Source organism: Furipterus horrens, unplaced genomic scaffold (assembly GCF_987537825.1).
Source record: "Furipterus horrens unplaced genomic scaffold, mFurHor1.1.pri manual_scaffold_3, whole genome shotgun sequence".
NCBI lineage: Eukaryota > Metazoa > Chordata > Mammalia > Chiroptera > Furipteridae > Furipterus > Furipterus horrens.
Genome location: NW_028327173.1, coordinates 660469 through 679132, shown reverse-complemented (window position 1 = coordinate 679132; position 18664 = coordinate 660469). Strand labels below are relative to the sequence as shown.

Here is an 18664-nt window from a genome sequence, read left to right as displayed (position 1 = left end):
AGGTGAGGAGCGGCGGGGTGTTTCAGGGTTGGTTTTATGCAGGTAAGAAGTGCAGGCCGCTGCTGGTCCCTCCGCTCAGGACTGTGCAGGTTCCCCCACACCTTCTCCAGAACCTTCGTGTAAAAGCCCCCGCCCCGCCTGACCTCCTCACCCAGTTGTGTTTTCGCTGACCCTGGGCGGCACCGGTGCACCACGGTCAGGCGCTCTTGTGCCCCGGCACGTCTCACGGCCTGCGGAGCCCCGAGCCGGTGCCCGGCTCGTTCTAGAGCAGCAGTTCTCAACCTGTGGGTCGCAGTCCCTTTGGAGGTCGAACGACCCTCTCACAGGGGTCGCCTAAGACCATCGGAAAACACATATATAATTACATGTTGTTTTTGTGGCCAATCACTATGCTTTAGTTATGGTTGGGGGTCCCCACAACATGAGGAACTGTATTAAAGGGTCGCGGCATTAGGAAGGTGGAGAACCACTGCTCTGGATGAAGGAAAAAACAAGAATTACGAGGACTGGAACCGAAGGGGCCTGGGAAGGGACGGGGCCGTGGGCCCTGGGCACCTTGGGGCTCCTCTGCTGCTCCGTCCAGGCCAGCGGGGCGGCCAGCGGTGGCTTTCAGGGCCGCGTCTCCCTTCCAGACGCGGGGAGGCTGCCCGCTCACAGTCTCACTTTCCACGTGGCTGGGGGATAGAGTTTGCTAGTCTGACAAAAAAAAATTAGGTATAATTCTGATTGACTTACAAAGGAAAATAGTAGTTATAATTACCTGCCCTTTTTGCTCCAAAGTGACATTTAAAAAAATCAGGTGTCTGTACTTGTACGTGAGGATTTCTGGCACCAAGAATTACCCTGTTGGACGCAATCCTATGCAGCGTGACCAGTAAGATGCAGTTCATTGAACCTGTGTGTTTCTGGTTCACGACAGGGCGTTCACACCAGTGACCGTGGTGCCGGCTGCTGTCACTCTTTTACTTGACGGCCTGAGAGAAAAGAAGTCGGTGCCCCTGAGCAGACGCTGCACGTTTTAAAAATCCTTGAGGCGCACTGGTTGGCGGTCGGCTTAGAGCCGGCCTGGTGCAGCCGAGGGCTCTGACCAGACCTTCCCGGCGGCATCACTCTGGGGACCCTGGTGCTGCCTCAGACACTGACACTGATGCCGACTTGGAGTCGGACTGAGGAACCCTCAGAAGGACTAGAAAAGGCCGGAGAAGGACGCCATGTCCACTGAGTCCGGGTGTGAAAAAAACATTTCTTCTTGGGCCGGCGGGGTTGGGAGTGGTCCGGTGGCATCGCGAAGGTTCCCGGTGCAGCGTGGAGCTGGGGAGGGGGGGCCCGAGGACTAGACCCCCACGCAGCGCACCGGCGGCCGGGGAGCCTGCCAGCCCTGTTACCCCACAGGACGTTCTGAGGCTCAAGGACGGGCTCCGCGGCCAGCAGGTGAAGAAGCAGGCCACAGGGCCAGGAGGCGCCCGCGGGAGCTGCCCCTGCCCTGCCTTCAGCTCGGCGTGCCAGCAGTCAGCCGGGACATCGCCCAGGACTTGGGAATTAACACGTCAAGGATGACATCAGGAGGGAATTAGAAATGTTTCCACTTGACTGGAAGTGAAAACAAAGCGCACCATTGAGAAAGCCGTGCTTAAGGGGGAAAGGGTAGAAGTCAGCCTTCGCACGGGAGCCCGAACGGCCCTGACCGTGGCTCAGCGGGCTGGGCATCGCTCCGCAGAGCAGAACGTTGTGGGGTCCGTTCCCAGTGAGGGCTCCAGCCTGGGCTTCACCTCTGGTTCCTGGGTCTCTGTGGCCTCCAGCCTCTGCTTCCACGCCTGCTGCTGTGGCTCGGGTTTGTTCTTTACCGTCTTCCCTGGGACTTTCCCTGCTCCTCCCCTTTTCTGGCGTAGAAGTCACAGGACAGCGCTAGTCGTTCGCAGTGTCAGGCAGCTGCGCCCCCCCCCCCCCCCCATTCCAGACCCTCTTCCTCACCTCGGAGGTGCCCTCGGCCACTGAGCAGCTCCGCAGCTCATGGGTGCGCAGCCCCCGGCAGCCATGTCCTGGCTGAGCACGGGCCTCTTCCAGGTATTCCATGTAGATGCAGCCGCACAGCGTGGGACCAGCCTTTTCACGGAGCGTCCTGTTGTCAAAGGTGGTCCGTGTGTGGCGGGTTGGTACCTGACCCCGCTCTGGCTGCACCATCTTCACCGCGGGCGGGCGGCTGCCCGCTGTAGGCTGCTGTGAGCACGCATGCGTGGGTCCGCGCCTGCGTGCCGTCCGTTGGCCTTGTGCCCAGGAGCAGGGTGCGGGGTCGTGGGGTTCTGGCTCAGCGTGGGGAGGACCCAGGAACTTTTTCCTTCCACACCCGTTTTCTTTTTCCCTTTTTCTCTTTTCTTAGTATATTTTATCAATTCTGTTGTTACAGTCGTCCCAATTTCTTTACCCTTTGCTCCCCTCTTCCCAGTACCCCCCTTCCCTCCAGCAATCCCACCCCCTTAGTTCATGTCCATGGGTCGTGCATATAAGTTCTTTGGCTTCACCCTTTCCTGTGTTATTCTTAACTCCCCCCTGTCTGTTTTGTACCAACCGATTGTGCTTCTTAGTCCCTGCACCAGTTCCCCATTTCTCCCCCTCCCCCTCCCAGCTGATAACCCTCCAAATGATCCCCACACCTAGGATTCTGTTTCTGTTCTGGTTTGCTTAGTTGGATTTTGTTTTTATTTTGTAGATTCAGTTGTTGATAGTTGTGAGTTTGTTCTCATTTTAATGTTCATAGTTTTGATCTTTTCCTTCAACAAGTCTCTAACATTTCATGTAATAATGGCTTGGTGATGATGAACTCCTTTAGCTTTACCTTGTCTGGGAAGCACTTTATCTGCCCTTCGATTCTAAATGATAGCTTTGCTGGGTAGAGTAATCTTGGTTGTAGGTCCTTGCTTTTCATCACCTTGAATATTTCTTGCCAGTCCCTTCTTGCCTGCAGTTTCTTTTGAGAAATCAGCTGCTAGTCTTATAGGCGCCCCTTTGTAGGTAACTGCTTCTCTCTTGCTGCTTTTAAGATTCTCTTTTTACAATTAACCTTTGGCATTTTAATTATGATGTATCTTGGCGGGTATGGTCCTCTTTGGGTCTAGCTTCTTTGGGACACTCTGTGCTTCCTGGACCTGTATGTCTATTTCCTTCGCCAAATTTGGGAAGTTTTTCTTCATTATTTTTTCACATAAGCTTTCAATTTCTTGCTCTTCCTCTTCTCCTTCTGGCACCCTATGATTCGGATGTTGGCACATTTAGAGTTGTCCCAGAGGTTTCTAAGCCTCTCCTCATTTTTTTCAGTTCTTGTTTCCTCGTTCTGTACTGGTTGACTGTTTTTTTCCTCCGTGTGTTCAAAATCATTGATTTGAACCCCGGTTTCCTTCCCTTCACCATTGGTTTTGTGTGGATTTTCCTTCGTTTCACTTAGCATAGCCTTCACTTCTTCCCTTATGCGTTTGCTGTACTCAAGCATATCTGTCAAGCCTGTGAGGATCTTTATCACCAATGTTTTGAACTCTGCGTCTGTGCGGTTGGCTATCCCCTCATCACTTAGTTCTTCCATTGGAACCTTGATCCATTTCCCCATTCGGGCCATACTTCTCTGTCTCCTCATGTTGACAGGCTCCTCTGTGTGTTTGCCTCTGTGTCCCAGGTAGAGCTGACACTCCTGTTACGTTGTAAGGGGCGGAGCCTGTTTCACCACATTGTGGCGCTGTATGTGGGGGAGGGGTCCGAGAGGGAACAATGCTGCTTACCCAGCCCTCACCCCTTTTCCAGGCATTTCTCCCACTTCTGCATGGGACTGGCGCCCCTCTAGCTGCTGCCCTGGCCGTTGTTCCCAGAGTGGGTGGGTCTGCTGACATTCTAGGACCGTGGGGGCCCTTTAAACAAGCGGACTCTGCTGAGAGACCTGCAGCTTCTGCCTCTGCCCCAACCCCCACTGGTCTGCACAGTCAGAAGCAATGAGGCTTGATTTTTCCCTGGCACTGGGACCCTGAGCTGTGGGGTGTGGTCTGGTGCTGGGAGTGCTCCCCAGGTGTCCCCGCCTACTTTAAAAAATGTGTGACTGCGCTTTCTGCCAGCCTGTCACTGCTACTGCTGCCGCCACCACACCGTGTCCTCTCCGCCCCAGCTCCGCCCCTCCTACCTGTCTGGATGAGTATTTTCTTCTTTACATCTTTGTTTGTTGGACTTCCATGCAGCTCGATTTTCTGGAACTTCTGGTTGTCTCTAGCTTTGAAGTAGTTGTGTTCCTTCTTAGTTGTCGAGGGAGATACAGCGAGCGTGTCTGTTTAGGCCTCCATCTTGGCCAGAAGTCCTCTGCTCCCACTTTCACTGCCAGAAAAAAATGTGTAACCTAAGCAGCATAATTCCAAAATAAAACTTTTTAAAAAATAAATGCCTTAGGATTCACAGTTCCTGGGGGACACACCAGTGTCTTGAGACCTCTCTGGACCCAGCCCAGACATGTGCACGGAGCTTGTAGACACACAAACCAGTGACTCAACCCACCTGTGGGGAGTTTAGTTTGGAGGGACTACAGAAGCATATTGGAGTATTTTGAAACTTGGTTTCTGGGAAAGAACAAGCAGGTGTTTCGGGAGAAACTGAGAATTAACACACATTGTCCTGGCTGCGTGGTGACAGCCTGGGCCCCGGGCGCCACCCTGGACCGCAGGCCGGGCTGGGGGCTTAGCCACAGCAGCAGCCCTTGGCCAGGGGCTTCTCTGAGACTCAGGTGGGAGCGGGGCCAGTCTAGGAGGCCCTGATGAGAAGGGCCGGGGAGGGGACGGGCTTCCGTGCTCCTTTGTGTGGGCGGCTGTTCCACCCCTGGGTGCAATGCAAACTTAGTTTTTCTCTGTCTGTTGCAGATACTGTTACATGAATTGGAGACCAGACCGGAAGCACTTCTGAATTAAGGTAATTTTAATAAATTAATTTGTACCAGTTTTTATTTAAATTTCTTCAGTTTTCCTTTCCTTTAACCTGGTTTTGTTGATTTCTTTTTAAGCCCAAAGTTGTTTCTTGTTTGTTTGTTTTTTAATCTGTCCTCAACCGAGGACATTTTTTTCACTGCTTTTTTACAGAGGGAGGAAGGGGGGGGCATCTCTGAGCGTCCTCAGCGTCGCTGGGTTGCCTTCTCATACACGTGCCGACCGGGCGCTGAGCCCGCAGCCTTCCGGTCTCCGAGATGGTGCTCCCGCCGACCGAGCCACAGCTGCCAGGGCTAGAAGGGCGTTTTCCTGAGAGGCTCCGCCCAGGGTGCAGCAGGGGGGTTGGGGTCCCAGAGGTCACGGTCCCCGTTCTCGTGAGAGCAGGGTTTCTCCAGCGCCTCCCGTTGGAAAGCAGGAGAGCCCTTTCTCCAGACCAGATCTTAGCTGGACGAGCAGCAGGTAACCGTGAGGCCACACAGCTCAGGAGAAGTCCTGTGTGCTGGCAGGAGGGGAGTGAGAGCAGATGGCCCCAGGGTCAGGTGGTGCATCGGGGGAGGGTACTCGGTTCTTTTTGTTGTGATTGCGACTCTCTGTAAGTTGAAATAATTTTAACCTAAAAGCGAAACTGAACTGGAAGCATGAGGTGCTGGAGCAGTGGGGCGCCATGTGCGAAAGCTGAACCCGGTGCTGTGGGCGGCAGTGGGCTCGGGGCTGCAGGCCCAGCGGCGAGCCTCGCGCTGGAAGCGTGCAGTCGTCCAGGCTCTGCACTCGGCAGAGCCGTCCTAATCGTGACGTCAAGGACACAGTCCCTAGAAGAGGCCGTTTGTGCATAGGGCTCCATCAGAATTCAGAACTGCTCCTTCCCGGCACAGAGAAGATGAGCAGTCGCGTCTCCGTGGTGGCTTGTGTCCCGGGTGCGTGAGGAGCTCTCCGAGTTCCGTGTAAGAGGTGAATGGCCCAGTGGGAGAGCCAGTGGTTTGAGTAGACCCTTCAGCAGACATGTACCGAGATGGCACCTAGGCCATGGAAAGGTGGCCCGTCGGCCTCCGGGGCCCCTGGGACTCTACCTGGTGTCTGTCAGTGACTGCAGTAGAGCCTGCGCTTGCAGGTGACCCTGCGGAGGTGGCCGCTGGACCCTTCTGCCCTGCGCAGGGGCCTCCAGTGTCGAGCCCATGCCGCACGTGTGCTCCAGGCCCCTCCCTGGGTGTCTGCCCAGCAGAAGCGAAGCCGACGTCCACATGAACCTAAGTAACTGGGCTGAGCAAAGAAGTCCAGTAGATGAAATTCTGGAAAACGCCAATTCGTGTTGATGGCAGAAAGAAGACTGGCGCTGCCGGGAGATGGGGGTGGCATCAGAGGGTGGCTGCAGGGACTGGGTGACGGACACCCTCACTCTGCTCTCTGTGGCAGTGTCAGGGCCTGCGGGGCCCACTCCCGTCTCCTCCTCGGTCTCGGCCAGAGGACCAGGGGTATGGCGGGGGGTCGGGGGGAGGTTGTTCCCCATCACCGGAGGGTCAGAACCTCTTCCTGCTTCTAGAACAAGTCCTCCTCCGTGAGCGTCAGCCCTAAGGACCATGTGGCTTCTCTGAGTCCTGTAGCCCGTGATGTGGACGCTATGGCTGTCGCCACTCTCACACCAAAGAGTGGAGGCCACCCCGGGAAGGAGGAGGCAGGGCCCCGCCCGCTCGGGTGGGTGGGGCATGCGGAGGCCCCGGCTCCCCGGACCTGCACGTGGAAACACCATGTCCGTGACTCGGCGGGGAGTGGGGAGCAGTCAGCGGTCTTGCCCTGAATGTGAGGCCTGTGTCCCTGGGGCGCCTGGAGCAGCCACGTCCAGCCCGCGGCACTCCCGTCAGGCTTCCCACGGGTGTGCGCGCACGTCCTGGACGGCACCAGGCATGGCGACGTCAGGCTCTGAGGGGAGAGACGAGGGGCTTCGGGTCTGGCCCCCGCTGCTTCCCAGGGTTGGATTTATGCAATGGTGTTTGCTCACCAGGTGCGCCCCAGCCTCTGCTCAGCCCTGAAGCCAGCAGGCCGCAGGCTGACGGGGCGGGTGCAGCGGAGCGTAGGCCAGAGAGGGTCCCGAGCCACTTCCTGCCGCTGCAGAGGGGCGCGGCCGGGGTGAGGGGCCCCAGCTGTGCCTGCAGCCCGTCCCCTGCGCTTCGGCTGCGTGTGCCCCCCCACCTGCCGCCCTGTGCCGCGCTGAGGCTGGCTGTCCCCCCTGCGTGCCGGCGCCTGCTGGGGCAGGGCACCGACGTGGCACATGACAGGAGGGAAGGTATGGGAGAGCCGGGGAGGACCCTCGTCTTCCTCAGCTCCTGAGCTGGGGTGTGGGGGAGGCCAGTCCCTGCTCCTCAGGAAGGTGGCAGTGTGAGCTGTGCACCCGCTTCCCTGGGTATGACCATCAGCAGCAGGGGTGCTGCCTCCTGCTGCAGGGACAGTGCTGGGACGTCCCTGCAGGGGGAAGGGCGGCCGGAGCACAGGTGGAGCCTCCCTGGGCGGGTGCAGAGCTGGGGGGAGACTGAAGAGGAGGGACTGGAGAGAACGTTCCGGAACAAACGCTCTGAGCGGGCGAGGAGGGTACTGTCGGGGAGCCTGTGGGAGGAGCTGGGTCACCTCCCTGGGGCTCTGGCATGGGACTTCGTTAGTCCGGTTCTGTCTGGTTGAACAGGTGCCCTAAACGAGCACAGGATGGTGCCCGTAGTTTAATGTTGGAGATTTTTGTTTTTTTACTTAAGATTTTATTTATCTTTAGAGAGAGGGGAAGGGAGGGAGAGAGTGGGAGAGAAACATCAGTGTGTGGTTGCCTCTCACGTGCTCCCAGCCAGGGACCTGTGCCCCGACTGGGAATCGAACCAGCGACCCTTTGGTTCACAGGCAGGCGCTCAGTCCACTGAGCCGCACCAGCCAGGACTGCTTATCAGATTTAATAGTAACATGTTTTGAAACCTAAGTTCTCTGTAGCAATATTTAAATGGGACATTGCAAAGCGGCCTCTTGAGTGATTTGTAGCAAAGGTGAACCAGAGCAGAGCCTCCGAGCGGCGGGTCAGCGGCTGGGCCTCGGGTTTGCAGGGACGGGCCTGGTGCCGCTTCCATCGGTCCTTCCCTGTAGGGAGGGTGGGGTGTCTCACAACAGTGAGTTGTTACACCATCTTAAAAGTTCCCACCTGGGCATCCATTTACTAATTTGGTCTTAAAAGTTCCCACCTGGGCATCCATTTACTAATTTGAGGGGTGGGGAGCACACGCACGAGACAGAGAAACGTGGGCGTGAGGCGCGCCCATCAGCTGCCTCCCATACGAGCCCTGACCGGGGATGGAGCCCACAGCCTTCTGGTGTCGGGTGGCGCTCCCGCCCGCCCAGCCGCCCAGCCAGGGCCTGCACTGCCTTCTGTCACGAGACGGGCTGTGTGCCCTGCCAGGTGCGTGGCTGGTTTCTGGCCGGGGCAGGGGACCCTGCTGTGCCTTTTGTCGCTCGAGGACCAGGCGGCGATGTCTGGGCTGACCGTGGGCTTCCCAATGACAGGCTAGGGTCCCTCAGTTTCAGTTTGACTTAATGAACTATCTGTAAGTGTTCGGTTCTGATCTGAAAAGTACAGGAAACTTTGTTTAAAAGGTAGTAAGCTGAGGTGAGGCTCCCGCTCCCTCCTGTGGGCGGGTGGGGCTCTGTGTGTACAAGGTCACAGAGCTCGTGACGGTCGGTGCGTCACTCACTTCTCCTGAGGGTGGTTCCAGCTGGTGTCGCCGCAGTGCTTTGGGGGTGCACTTTCACTGGGGCTGGGCTGTAAGTTAGGGCTATACATCCATCAGTTAGTGACAGTAATGGACACAGTCTCCAGAGCTGACCCCGTGGGAAGCTGTGACTCTCGTTTACAATTTGCATCAGAAAGTTGAGAGGAAAACCCTGTGAGAACCTCGGGTGTCGAGGACAGACCGCTGACACAGGCTGCGTGCCAGCGAGCACAGTGTGCAAACCATGTGGGGACGGTTGTGGGTCCTTCTGCCGGGGCCAGGTGAGACCCGGAGGGGCCTGGTTTCCTCACCTTGGTCCTAGCTCTTGTCCGGTGACGGTGTGAGAGCTTGTTGACAGTGCTGATCCGCGAGGAGCGACTTGGTGGTGCTCTGCTGTCAGAACTGAGCACCACCCTGGTGGGTGTGGCCCAGGGGGTCGCAGCGGTGTCCCGTAAACCCAAAGGTCGCAGGTTTGATTCTCGGTCAGGGCACGTGCTTCGGTTGCGGAGTCAGTCCCTGTGCCCAATGCAACCCATCGGTGCTTCTCTCCCTGCCCCTGGCCCCATCCTCTCTCAGAAATCAATAAGCATGTCCTCAGGTGAGGATTTGAGGAAAAAGCTTAACAGCAATTTTTATCCCTTTTGAAACCTGGATATATGAGCATCCAAGGCCAGCCATTCCTTGGTTCAGACCGAGCTGGGAATCACAGCGGTGCCTCCTCACGGCTGGCTGGCGCTGCAGGTTACCTTGTCGGCACAGGAGAATGTCACCACACCACAGAGCTCGTGCCTGTGTGCCCACATGTTTGTTTTATTTTCTTCAATTACAGTTGTCCCAGTTTTCCCCCGTTGCTGTGCCCTGCCCCGCCCACCACCCCTGTTCCCACAGTCTCTGCCCGACGGTCCATATCGGTGGGTCATTTATACACATTCTTTGACCAGACCCTTCCCCTTCTTTCCCCCCTTCTCCCCTCCCCCGTCCCCTCTGGTCACTGTCGGCCTGCTCCCCGTTTCCAGGCCTCTGGTTCTTACCCACGTTCATTTTGTTCGTTAGATTCCCGGTACAAGTGAGGTCGTATGGCGTGTGTCTTTTGCCGCCTGGTCTATTTCACTGAACATCACTCCCCAGTTCCATCTGTGCTGCCGTGAAAGGGAGGGCTTCTCTCTGCTGCGTGGTACTCCACTGTGTAAATGGACCACGGGTTCTTGATCAACTCATTGACTGATGTGCCCACACTTCTAAAACCAAGGGCTTTATAGCGGATTTAATAAGTGCCTATAATGTAGTCAAGCAATTCCAGGAAATACAGATTTTTTTTTTAAAGCTATATCGAGAATGTCCAAATACAGGTAGAAACAATATTAGGTAACCATGCAGCTCCAACATTCACAGGATTTTGCCACTTTTGTTAAATCTGCTTCCTCCTTTTTTCCTTTCTGTCTTCGAGTGCCGTAAAGCAAACCCCAAGACCTCCTTTCAGTCGTGACTACGAGGATTTCTCACCAAACAAGAGAATAGCAGTTCTTCCCGGGCCCCGGGCCCCCAGCCATAGTCAGCAGCTCCGGCTTTTCTCCAGAGCATCTGGGCCTGCAGGTGCCGAGTCAGGGCCCCGCGCCTCAAAGCCCCCACGCTGTCGCCCCGTGGAAGATGGGACGTGCACTCAGCCAGCGAGGCGGTCAGGCGCCCTCGCCGGTTCCTTCTCTCGGTTTTCAAGCAGGTTTCAGACCTGTCATTTTGTTTTACTTTATAATTCTTGCCCAAGGGTTTTTGTAAAACTTGATTTGAGAGGGGGTGGGAGAGAAACATTGGCGTGAGTGAAGCACCGGCTGCCCCCCCGCCCCCCCAATCACTTGGGCAGCCCTCGCTCTAGCCCACAGAGCCGCCGGGCCGGCATGGGCCTTTGAAGGCCAGCCCCGCAGCAGCACCGGACGGCCGCGCATCTCTGCGCGCCGCTCCCAGCATTGCTAGGGCCTTGTGTCCCGGGAGGGGTTGCCTGTTGGCCTTTGGGTTTGCGTTCTATTAATGTGGGATATCTCCTTGGATTTGGAAGTGAAAGAGAAATAGAAAAGTGATGAAAGTGGCTTATGTTCCTGTGACAAACTCATGTCTTGCACGCAGCTTTGTCTGGCGGCGAGCTGTGCACTGCATGTGCTCACCACGTATGGCCTCCTGCCTGTGACCCCGGAGGCTTCAGAGGCGACCGCTGTCACCTCAGCGCAGCGGCCAGGGCATGGTGATCCTGGGCCACCCTCCTGTGACAGACACCACGCGCGTGCCATGTGGCCGCCTGTTGAGAGGAGCCTGCCACCGTCCGACCACAGAAGGGCTGGCGGGCGCTGTATGACATGGCAGCAGACACCGGAATGAGGGCAGTTTGGGGGCAGCCACGTGCTCGGAAGTGGCCGAGCCAGACCTGGTGGCTGCTTTCCGACACGTTGACACCCTTGCAGCCTGAGTGTCCCTGGGAGTGAGCGTGCTGTAAGAGGGGTGACTCGTCCTTCCCGGACCGCAGGGTCTCGATGAGCCGGAGCAGGCGTGCCATCATCCTGAGCGACGGGAGCTGCCCGTGGCGGTGGCATGTGGGGGACGTGGAGCGACAGGCTGAGTGACCCACAAGGGTGCCGCGTGTAACATGACGTGGAGGCCAGCCGCTGCCCCGCGTGCTCTGCAGCTACCTCCACTCAGCACAGAGGGCCTCCCAGGCAGACGGGTCACGGGGCAGGGGGCCCGCTCAGCAGGCCCCGTCTTTAGTGGATTAGACCGTCAGCGCGCTGAGTCAGCACAGCCGCAGCTTAGCAGGGACTTTGACCTGGAGGGGAGAAGGCGCGCAGGCCGGGGCCCTGATGGTGGGGCTGCCACAGGCTCTGGGGACTGAGGACGGTGAAGAGAGGAGCGAAGGCGAGGACGCGTGGGTAAGACTTAGGGCTCCGTTCCCGCTGTGGTGCCGCGTGCGCTGCCAGTGGTGGAAACCAGGAGAGAGCTGGACCGGTGCTTCTGAGGAAGAGGATGTTAGTCTGCTCAAGTCTTTTAGGACAGAGTATATTTTGTTCTTCTAAAATGGCCACAGTGACGACAGGTCTGTTTGCACTTGACCCGCGAGAAGCCTTTCCCCAGCTCGCTCTCCCGTCGGCAGTGAGTGTTCCCAGGGTCTGCGTCGCGCCTGGTGAGGGGCGAGCGTCAACGCGCCTCTTCTCGCTGACGAGGGCGGAGGACCTGCGAGTGTTCCTTGGCTCTAGGGCAGGAAAACTAGATAATGTGACAATAAAGGCTGCCCACTATTCCTGTGTCTTCCTCCAAAAATAACTGAATGACATTTTCTCGTGTCTGCACGAAAGGTTGCTTACATGAGCAGACGTGTCCTTGTTGTGGACCCAGAAAGAGGGGCCTCTTAACGCTCCTCGGTGCCGTTTCACACCGTGTCTTCCCAGAGGGGCGCTGGGGACGCTCAGTGTCCGAGGGAAGGAGCGCGGTTCCGCAGGTGTGGCCTCTCGGGAGCAGGGAGGCCTGGGGTCGCTGGTGGGGGGGGTGTGCACATGGCAGGGTAACTGGGGCCAGTGTGCTGGAGACCTGCGTCCCTTCTCGGTGACTGTCCATCTACAGAGAACTGTTTTCCAGATTTGATTTTGGGAAATGCACCTTTGACGTGCAGAATAGAGAATGAAACTCAGAATTTTTAAAATTTTATTTATTTATTTTTAGAGGGGAAGAGAGGGAGAGAAACATTGATGTGTGGTTGCCTTTCACAGCCACCTAGGGACCCGGCCCACAACCCAGGCCTGTGCCCTGACTGGGAAGCGAACTGGCGACCCTTTGGTTCACAGGCCGGCGCTCCATCCACTGAGCCACACCAGCCGTAACTTAGAATTTTTAAAATGTCTAATGATAGGTCTCTCTTTCTGCCCAGGCTGTTTGTGTAGATCAAATGGGGCCTTCCAGGACCCTTGTCTTTCTTGTGAGTAGAAACAGGAGTGCCCCTTTTTTAAAAATCAGCAAACATGAAGTTTGAAGCCCTTAGCTGAGACTCCCATTAGAGCACTGACCCTGCGGGGCGGTATAATCAAGGGGCACGTTCACCGCGGGCGCTGCGGAGCGGGGCAGAGGAGCAGTCCAGTCTGCTTGGGGCCGAAGATCAAAGGCAGTAGATCTGGGGTCGTTGCGTCTGCATTTCCGGGAGGTCGCCGAGCGGAGCGGGGCCCCTCCACGTGGAGGCACGTAGGGTTTCGTTCAGTTTGTCTCCTGGCTCGAGGTCACGCTGCTGGGGGGTTGTCACGTGTGTAGGCTTCTGTGACACATAAGGACCGTCTGGGGCACGGAGGCATCGAAGTTCAAGGCCTTGAAACTTAACCACCTAATAGTGAAAGTTGGGTCTTCATCCAAAGACCCCAGCGCCTCAGGTCTTAAGATCCTAAGGAATTTGTTGCGTTTAGGCCTTAACTTAATAATTACCTTAGCTTTTTAGTGTTTAAATTTGGGTCAGAAGTTACGTGTGTTGACTAAAAGGAACCATTTAAGTTCTTTCCTGCCTGTTGAGTCGCGGGGCCTGAGTGAGAGGAGGCCTCTTCACAGCGCGCGGCTGTCTGCCGCGGGGCGGGGGCCGGGGGGCACCCGCTCTGCAGAACTGTGTGTCCCTGCATGTGTGTGCTGGGAGGCGCCTGGGCCGTCCCCGAGTCCGACAGGGCGCTGCGGCCTTTTATTTTAAAATGGTTTCCTAGTCTCTTGAGACTGTCATTGTTCCCGTGGCCACATCTCCAGTTGCTGTCCTTGGAGTTGATACCTGCACGTGGGAGGGGGAGCCCATGGACGTGTCGGGCCACGTGGGTGCAGGTCTGCAGTGCGGCTCCCGTGGCAGTGGCCCGGCTTCCTCGCTACCCCCGCCTCAGTGTTGCTTTTCGAAGCAGCCATTTGGCTCAGAACCGGTGCCCGGACTGCGTCCTGTGTGCTGCTTCCTGGAGTGAGGGGCAGGGGCCCACCCATCGCCACATCCTGCTTGGGTGCTGCCCGCCAGGCCTTGCGGCAGGGCTGCGGGTGTGGGGCCTGGATGGGCCTGACCCGCGGGGCTGCGGTGATGGGCCTCCGTCTGCTGGTCGGCAGGCCAAGCCCTGGAGAAGCGCTGTGCACCGGCGTCTGGGCAGCCGTGGGTCCTGGCCGTCCATGTGGCTAGGCGACCGCGTTCCCACCTCCTGACCAGGGCTGTCACAGGAGACCGCGTCTCAGCGTCAGCCTCGGCGCCGTGGGTTCTCAGGAGACCCAGATCCTGACTGAGACGCACCTCGAAACAGTTCTCCACCTTCAGCCCCGCCAGCTTCTGCCTGACCCGTCAGGGGTTACCCCCGTCCAGCACTGGCGAGTGACAGCAACTGTATTTTATAACCCAGCCCTCCGGCGGCATTCTGTGAGTTCTGCTGGAGGCGAACGTCTCTGGTTTATAAAGAAACCGTGGCCCTCAAAACTGCGACGCCCCCGTCTCACCTGCTGCGCTGAAGCCTCAGCCGCTGTGTGTCAACGTTCTGTGCTTGTGCTTCTGTTTCAGATCTCTCTGCGGCGGCGCGGGAGCACCTGAGAGCAGAAGATGAGCGAGCTTGACCAGCTGCGGCAGGAGGCCGAGCAGCTGAAGAACCAAATTAGGGTACGTGGCTCTCCCACTCGGTTCACTGCTTGTTTGCATTTGGGTCAGATGTTCTCTGATTGAGGAAACCTGAGCTCCAGGCGGCTGCTCAGCGTTTGGGCCTGAGCGGGGGCCCAGGTGTGCTGGTTAGAGATCCCGTTGTTCAGCCTCGTCCCTTGTCTTCAGGGTTTTGTTTTCTGGTGTGTCCTTATTTGCATGTAACTTAGAAGCTTCTTTACGTATTTTTTCTGTTTATTTACTGATTTGAGAGAGAGAGAGAGAAACAGCTTATCTGTGCGACACTGGTTGATTCCTGTGTGTGCCCTGACTGGGGCTCCGACCTGAAACGCGGGCGCATTGAGCTGAGGCTCTAACCCGCGTACCTGCCAGGGAGCGCATCTCTCCCTTAACCTTGGAATTAGCTCTGGGATGTTCTGTGGTCACTGTGTACAAAGTGTGGCGTTGGCTCCGTCCTCCATGACTGTTGAGGGCAGGAAACTTGTTTGAAAATAAGTATTAAAACAACAGTAAGGGGTTTAGGACTGCTTGGTTTGTTCTTAACTTTGAAAAGACGTGTTTCCTCGGGAAAGTTACTTGAGTCAACAGCCTCTATAGGCTGTTAGAGCAAATACATCAATTGAAGATAAAAACAACCGTGTGCCCGTCAGCAGCCTGTGCAGAGAACAGCACTCACGGAGTCTTCACGCTCCTTTCTGCCACTGGTGCATAAGGTTGCCTTGCAGAGCCCAGGACGTTTTTTTTTAATTGATTGATTTGTTGCCCCACTTATTGGTGCGTCATTGGCTGACTCCTGCACGTGCCCTGACTGCAGATCAGACCCACAGCCTGACGCTCTGGGATGATGCCCCACCCACGAAGCCACCCGGCCCTGGGGCCCAGGCAGCTTTAAGAAAGGAGGAGCAGCTGTTCACTGCCCCAGTTTTGTAAGGCAGTGCTTACAAAAAGTTTTTTAAAGATTTTATTTATTTTTTAGAGCGGGGAAAGGGGGGGGGATCATCGATCAGTTGCCTTTCATAACGTGTCGGAACCTGCAGCCCAGGCCTGTGCCCTGACCAGGAACCAAACTGGTGACCTCCTCATTTTTCGAGACGAGGCCCAACCCACTGAGCTGCACTGGCCGGGGCTGTAAGGCAGAGCTTTTAATGAATTTCTCCCAGAGAAACATTTAACACCAGTAGGCATTTCAGTTCTCAGACTATTGGTAGGAAGAATAAAAGAAAAAGAGGTGGACTTACAGAAGAAACCCCCCTCGCCACGGGCAGACGGATCTCTGTCCGCGTGATGAAGGGGTTTGCTTCCCGTCTGCCGCCTGGCTCCTCCGTAGGCCAGCCCCGCACCGCGCCGCTGCCCAGCCCGCACCCAGCCCTCGTCAGGGCGCTGTAACAGGCGCCTCGTTACCTCCTTTTACTTGTATTTTTTTATTTTATGTTTATGTTTTATTATTTATGCCTCCTTCGCTCCCTCCACCTGGCCGCCATTATTTTCTTTTTAACGTTCAAAAGCCTGGTGGTAACTGGAGAAAGGCATCAGCATTATTCCAGCCAGCTTCTCCGTGAACTTGAGAACAGGTAATGGGATTATCTGAGATCAGTGGCTGCCGAGGCAACTGAAAATACCCCCTCGTGGTAAGAATTCCGGGTCTTGCTGTGAGAGGGTCTGCCGCAGCGCCGCGGAAGCAGGGCGGCTGCGCTCCTGCTCTGCTCTGCCCAGGCTCACACGGCGCGTACGGCACAGCAGGCCTCTCCACCCTCCGAAACAGAGGGGTCCTAGCCTTGTTTTTCTGGCAGCTGTGAGCCGTTCCTATGTAGGGGGTTCCAGTCTGCTCAGGTAAGGGAAGTGGGGGGTGCTCAGGTGAAAGACATCAGCTTTGGGAAAACGAGGGCCGAAGTTCACGTGGCGTCTCCTCTGTGTTTAGACCCCGTTGCGTGGGGGCACAGGTGGGGGCCACGTGTGGGATTCAGCAGCGGGAAAGGGAGCAGGTGCGATCCCTTTGTAACAGGCCCGACCCCGTCTCAGTTCGCAGTTACCATGTCCGCTGCTCTGCATTCTCTCATCGCGCTGAGTTTTGAGGACTCTGTGTCCCCTGGTCAGCACAGCCCCGGTGGTGTGCGCCACGGCGCCCGGCTCCCACGTGGCCGGGACAGCAGCCTCACCAGCCTGCACTGTCCCTGTGGCCTCCATCTCCGGGCAGTGACTGCTCAGCACAGGACGTCAAAGGCTGGGGGCGTCCATGGCAGCATGGAAGGGAGTGCTTCCTTTTAAAACGGGGGAAAACAACACCTTTTTCCGTGATTGCCCAAGGAATACGTGCTTCTTAATGGAGGCAGGGCGCCGTGAGCGAGAAGCAGCAGCTGAGCGGGGGCAGCTTTCGTCCTTGGTTTTGCTCCTAAGTTGAGAGGCCCCGGAGGGTTGTGTCGTCTGCCTCTGTGTTTGTGAGGAAGCGCATGGGCTGAGGGGCGACGGAGAAAAGCGCCACCAAATGCGGGGACCGTGCCCGCCTGTGTGCAAGAGCAGCACCCGCTGCGGGGTGGGGCGGGGTGAGGACTGACAGGCCGGAGCGCAGGCGCCAGAGAGGGGAGCTGTCCCCTTCAGTGACATTTCTCATCACAAACACTGCGAAGCGTTCGCACTGAATACGGTGGGCCTTGTGCGTCTCTTCGGCCCATTCAGTCGGGCGTGAAACGAAGAGACGCTCAGGGTCCCCGACCTTTGGCCGGCAGCTGCGGGAGGGCGGGCCGGCTCCGAGTGGCCTGCACGTTTGCACACGCCCTCGCTGGCCGCACACGCACGGCGCAGGGCCACCCGTGCTTAGTGCTTGGGTTTTCAAACGTCCCTCCTGCCCGGCAGCAGCGCCGGCGCTGTCTGCTCCAAGGTGGAGGGAACATCCGTTTTTATTCTCGGACACTAGCCAGGGTGAAGCTGCTCAAGTCCTACGGGGTTTTTTTTCCATTTGAAGAGTTCTTGTTGTTTTTTCTTAAAACTGAAAGCCACCGGCAGCATCCACGAGAAAGTGTGAGGAAGGCAGTCTCGAGCTCAGTACTTGACAAGAGGAAAGGCTGAGGCTCGCGCTGCCGGCCGCCTGCTGCTCCCCGAGGCCTGGGTGGCACAGAAGCACCGAGTGCCCGGGTTGTTTGTTAATTTGCTTTTTAATTTTAAAGATTTTATTTATTTTACAGGGAGGAGAAGGGAGGGAGGAAGAGAGGGAGAGGAACATGGATGTGCGAGAGAAACACCGATCGGTTGCCTCTTGCACACCCACCCCCACCCGGGGACCTGGCCTGAATCCCAGGCCTGTGCCTGAACCGGCGACCTTCCGGTCCGCAGGCCGGCTCTCCAGCCAGCCAGGGCTCTGTTTTAATTGTGTAACTAATTAGGCAACGTTAATTAAGCGGGAGGTTGGAACCCCGATCTTTGGGATGCTTATGGTACCGATACCTTTGGATATATTTCCATGTTCTGGGTTGGTAAGCATCCCCCCCAGGTTCCTGGAATAAAATCCATCAGTGGGGAGGCATGCCTCCAGAAGGGCATCCCAGGGCCCCACCCCAGCGTGGGGACTCGCGGGGAAGCAGCCAGGGCAACGGCAGCCCGTGAGAGGGCTTCGCGACCCTCTTCTCCTTCGAGGTGGCCGTCCTCTTCTCGGAAGCCACTCCTGCGTGCACACCTGGACCCATTCAAAGCTGTTGTCTCCTTTTCCTTCCTGCTGTGTGGGGGTTTGTAAAGTACACCAGTTGGAGATTTCCAGGTTTAATTTTCTAGTAACTGAGCACTTGGGGTCAGTGAAGCATTTTATTAGCTTTGGTGTGTCCCCTTGTAGCTCTGACCTGCCCCACAGGGTCACTTCCTAGATAGGAACTCAGCCGACAGGCAGAGCTGCCTGCAGCGACGCCAGGCCTTCCCCATTCCGTGGCCTCGGCGTCCGTGGCTGCTGGGCCTGAGGACGGGTCTTCGTTGCCACAGCCAGAGGAGCGGAGCTTGGCCTGGGCGCCCTTGCTTTCCGGACATTCCCTTTGGGCCGGTAGATGGACGGGGAGGTGGGTGTGTCCGTCTGTGCAGGTGCAGGGTCTTGGCAGGTAGGACAGAGGCAGCTCCCAATTCTGGGGTGCTCTGGTCCCCCCTGGCTTCCAGGGTGGCCCCAGGACGGCCGGTGTCTCTGTGGCCCTGGGTGTTGTGCTGGTGACACACAGTGAGTGGTCTGCAGGTCTGGAAGGCACTGGGCGCCTAGTTCTGTGTGTGGCGTGTGGGCTGGGTGCAGGCTCTTCTGCCTGGGCCGGCTCCCTGTGGCCCTGCCTGTAGGGGACAGGGCAGGCGCGCCCCCCCATAGCTCACCCTCTGCCACAGCTCTGGCTCCACAGTGC

At 57.1% G+C, this 18664-nt stretch overlaps 1 protein-coding gene across 4 annotated transcripts in view; it reads left to right on the top strand.

Moving 5' to 3' along the window:
* GNB1 (G protein subunit beta 1) overlaps positions 1 to 18664 on the top strand; it is a 56282-nt gene that overhangs the window by 21233 nt on the left and 16385 nt on the right. For all 4 annotated transcript variants that reach the window (XM_090268462.1, XM_090268463.1, XM_090268460.1 and 1 more), the window contains exons 2-3: positions 4884 to 4932; positions 14211 to 14306. In XM_090268462.1, coding sequence (XP_090124588.1) covers positions 14250 to 14306 — 57 coding nt within the window. In that variant the 5' untranslated portion in view covers positions 4884 to 4932; positions 14211 to 14249. The remainder of the gene's footprint in view (positions 1 to 4883; positions 4933 to 14210; positions 14307 to 18664) is intronic.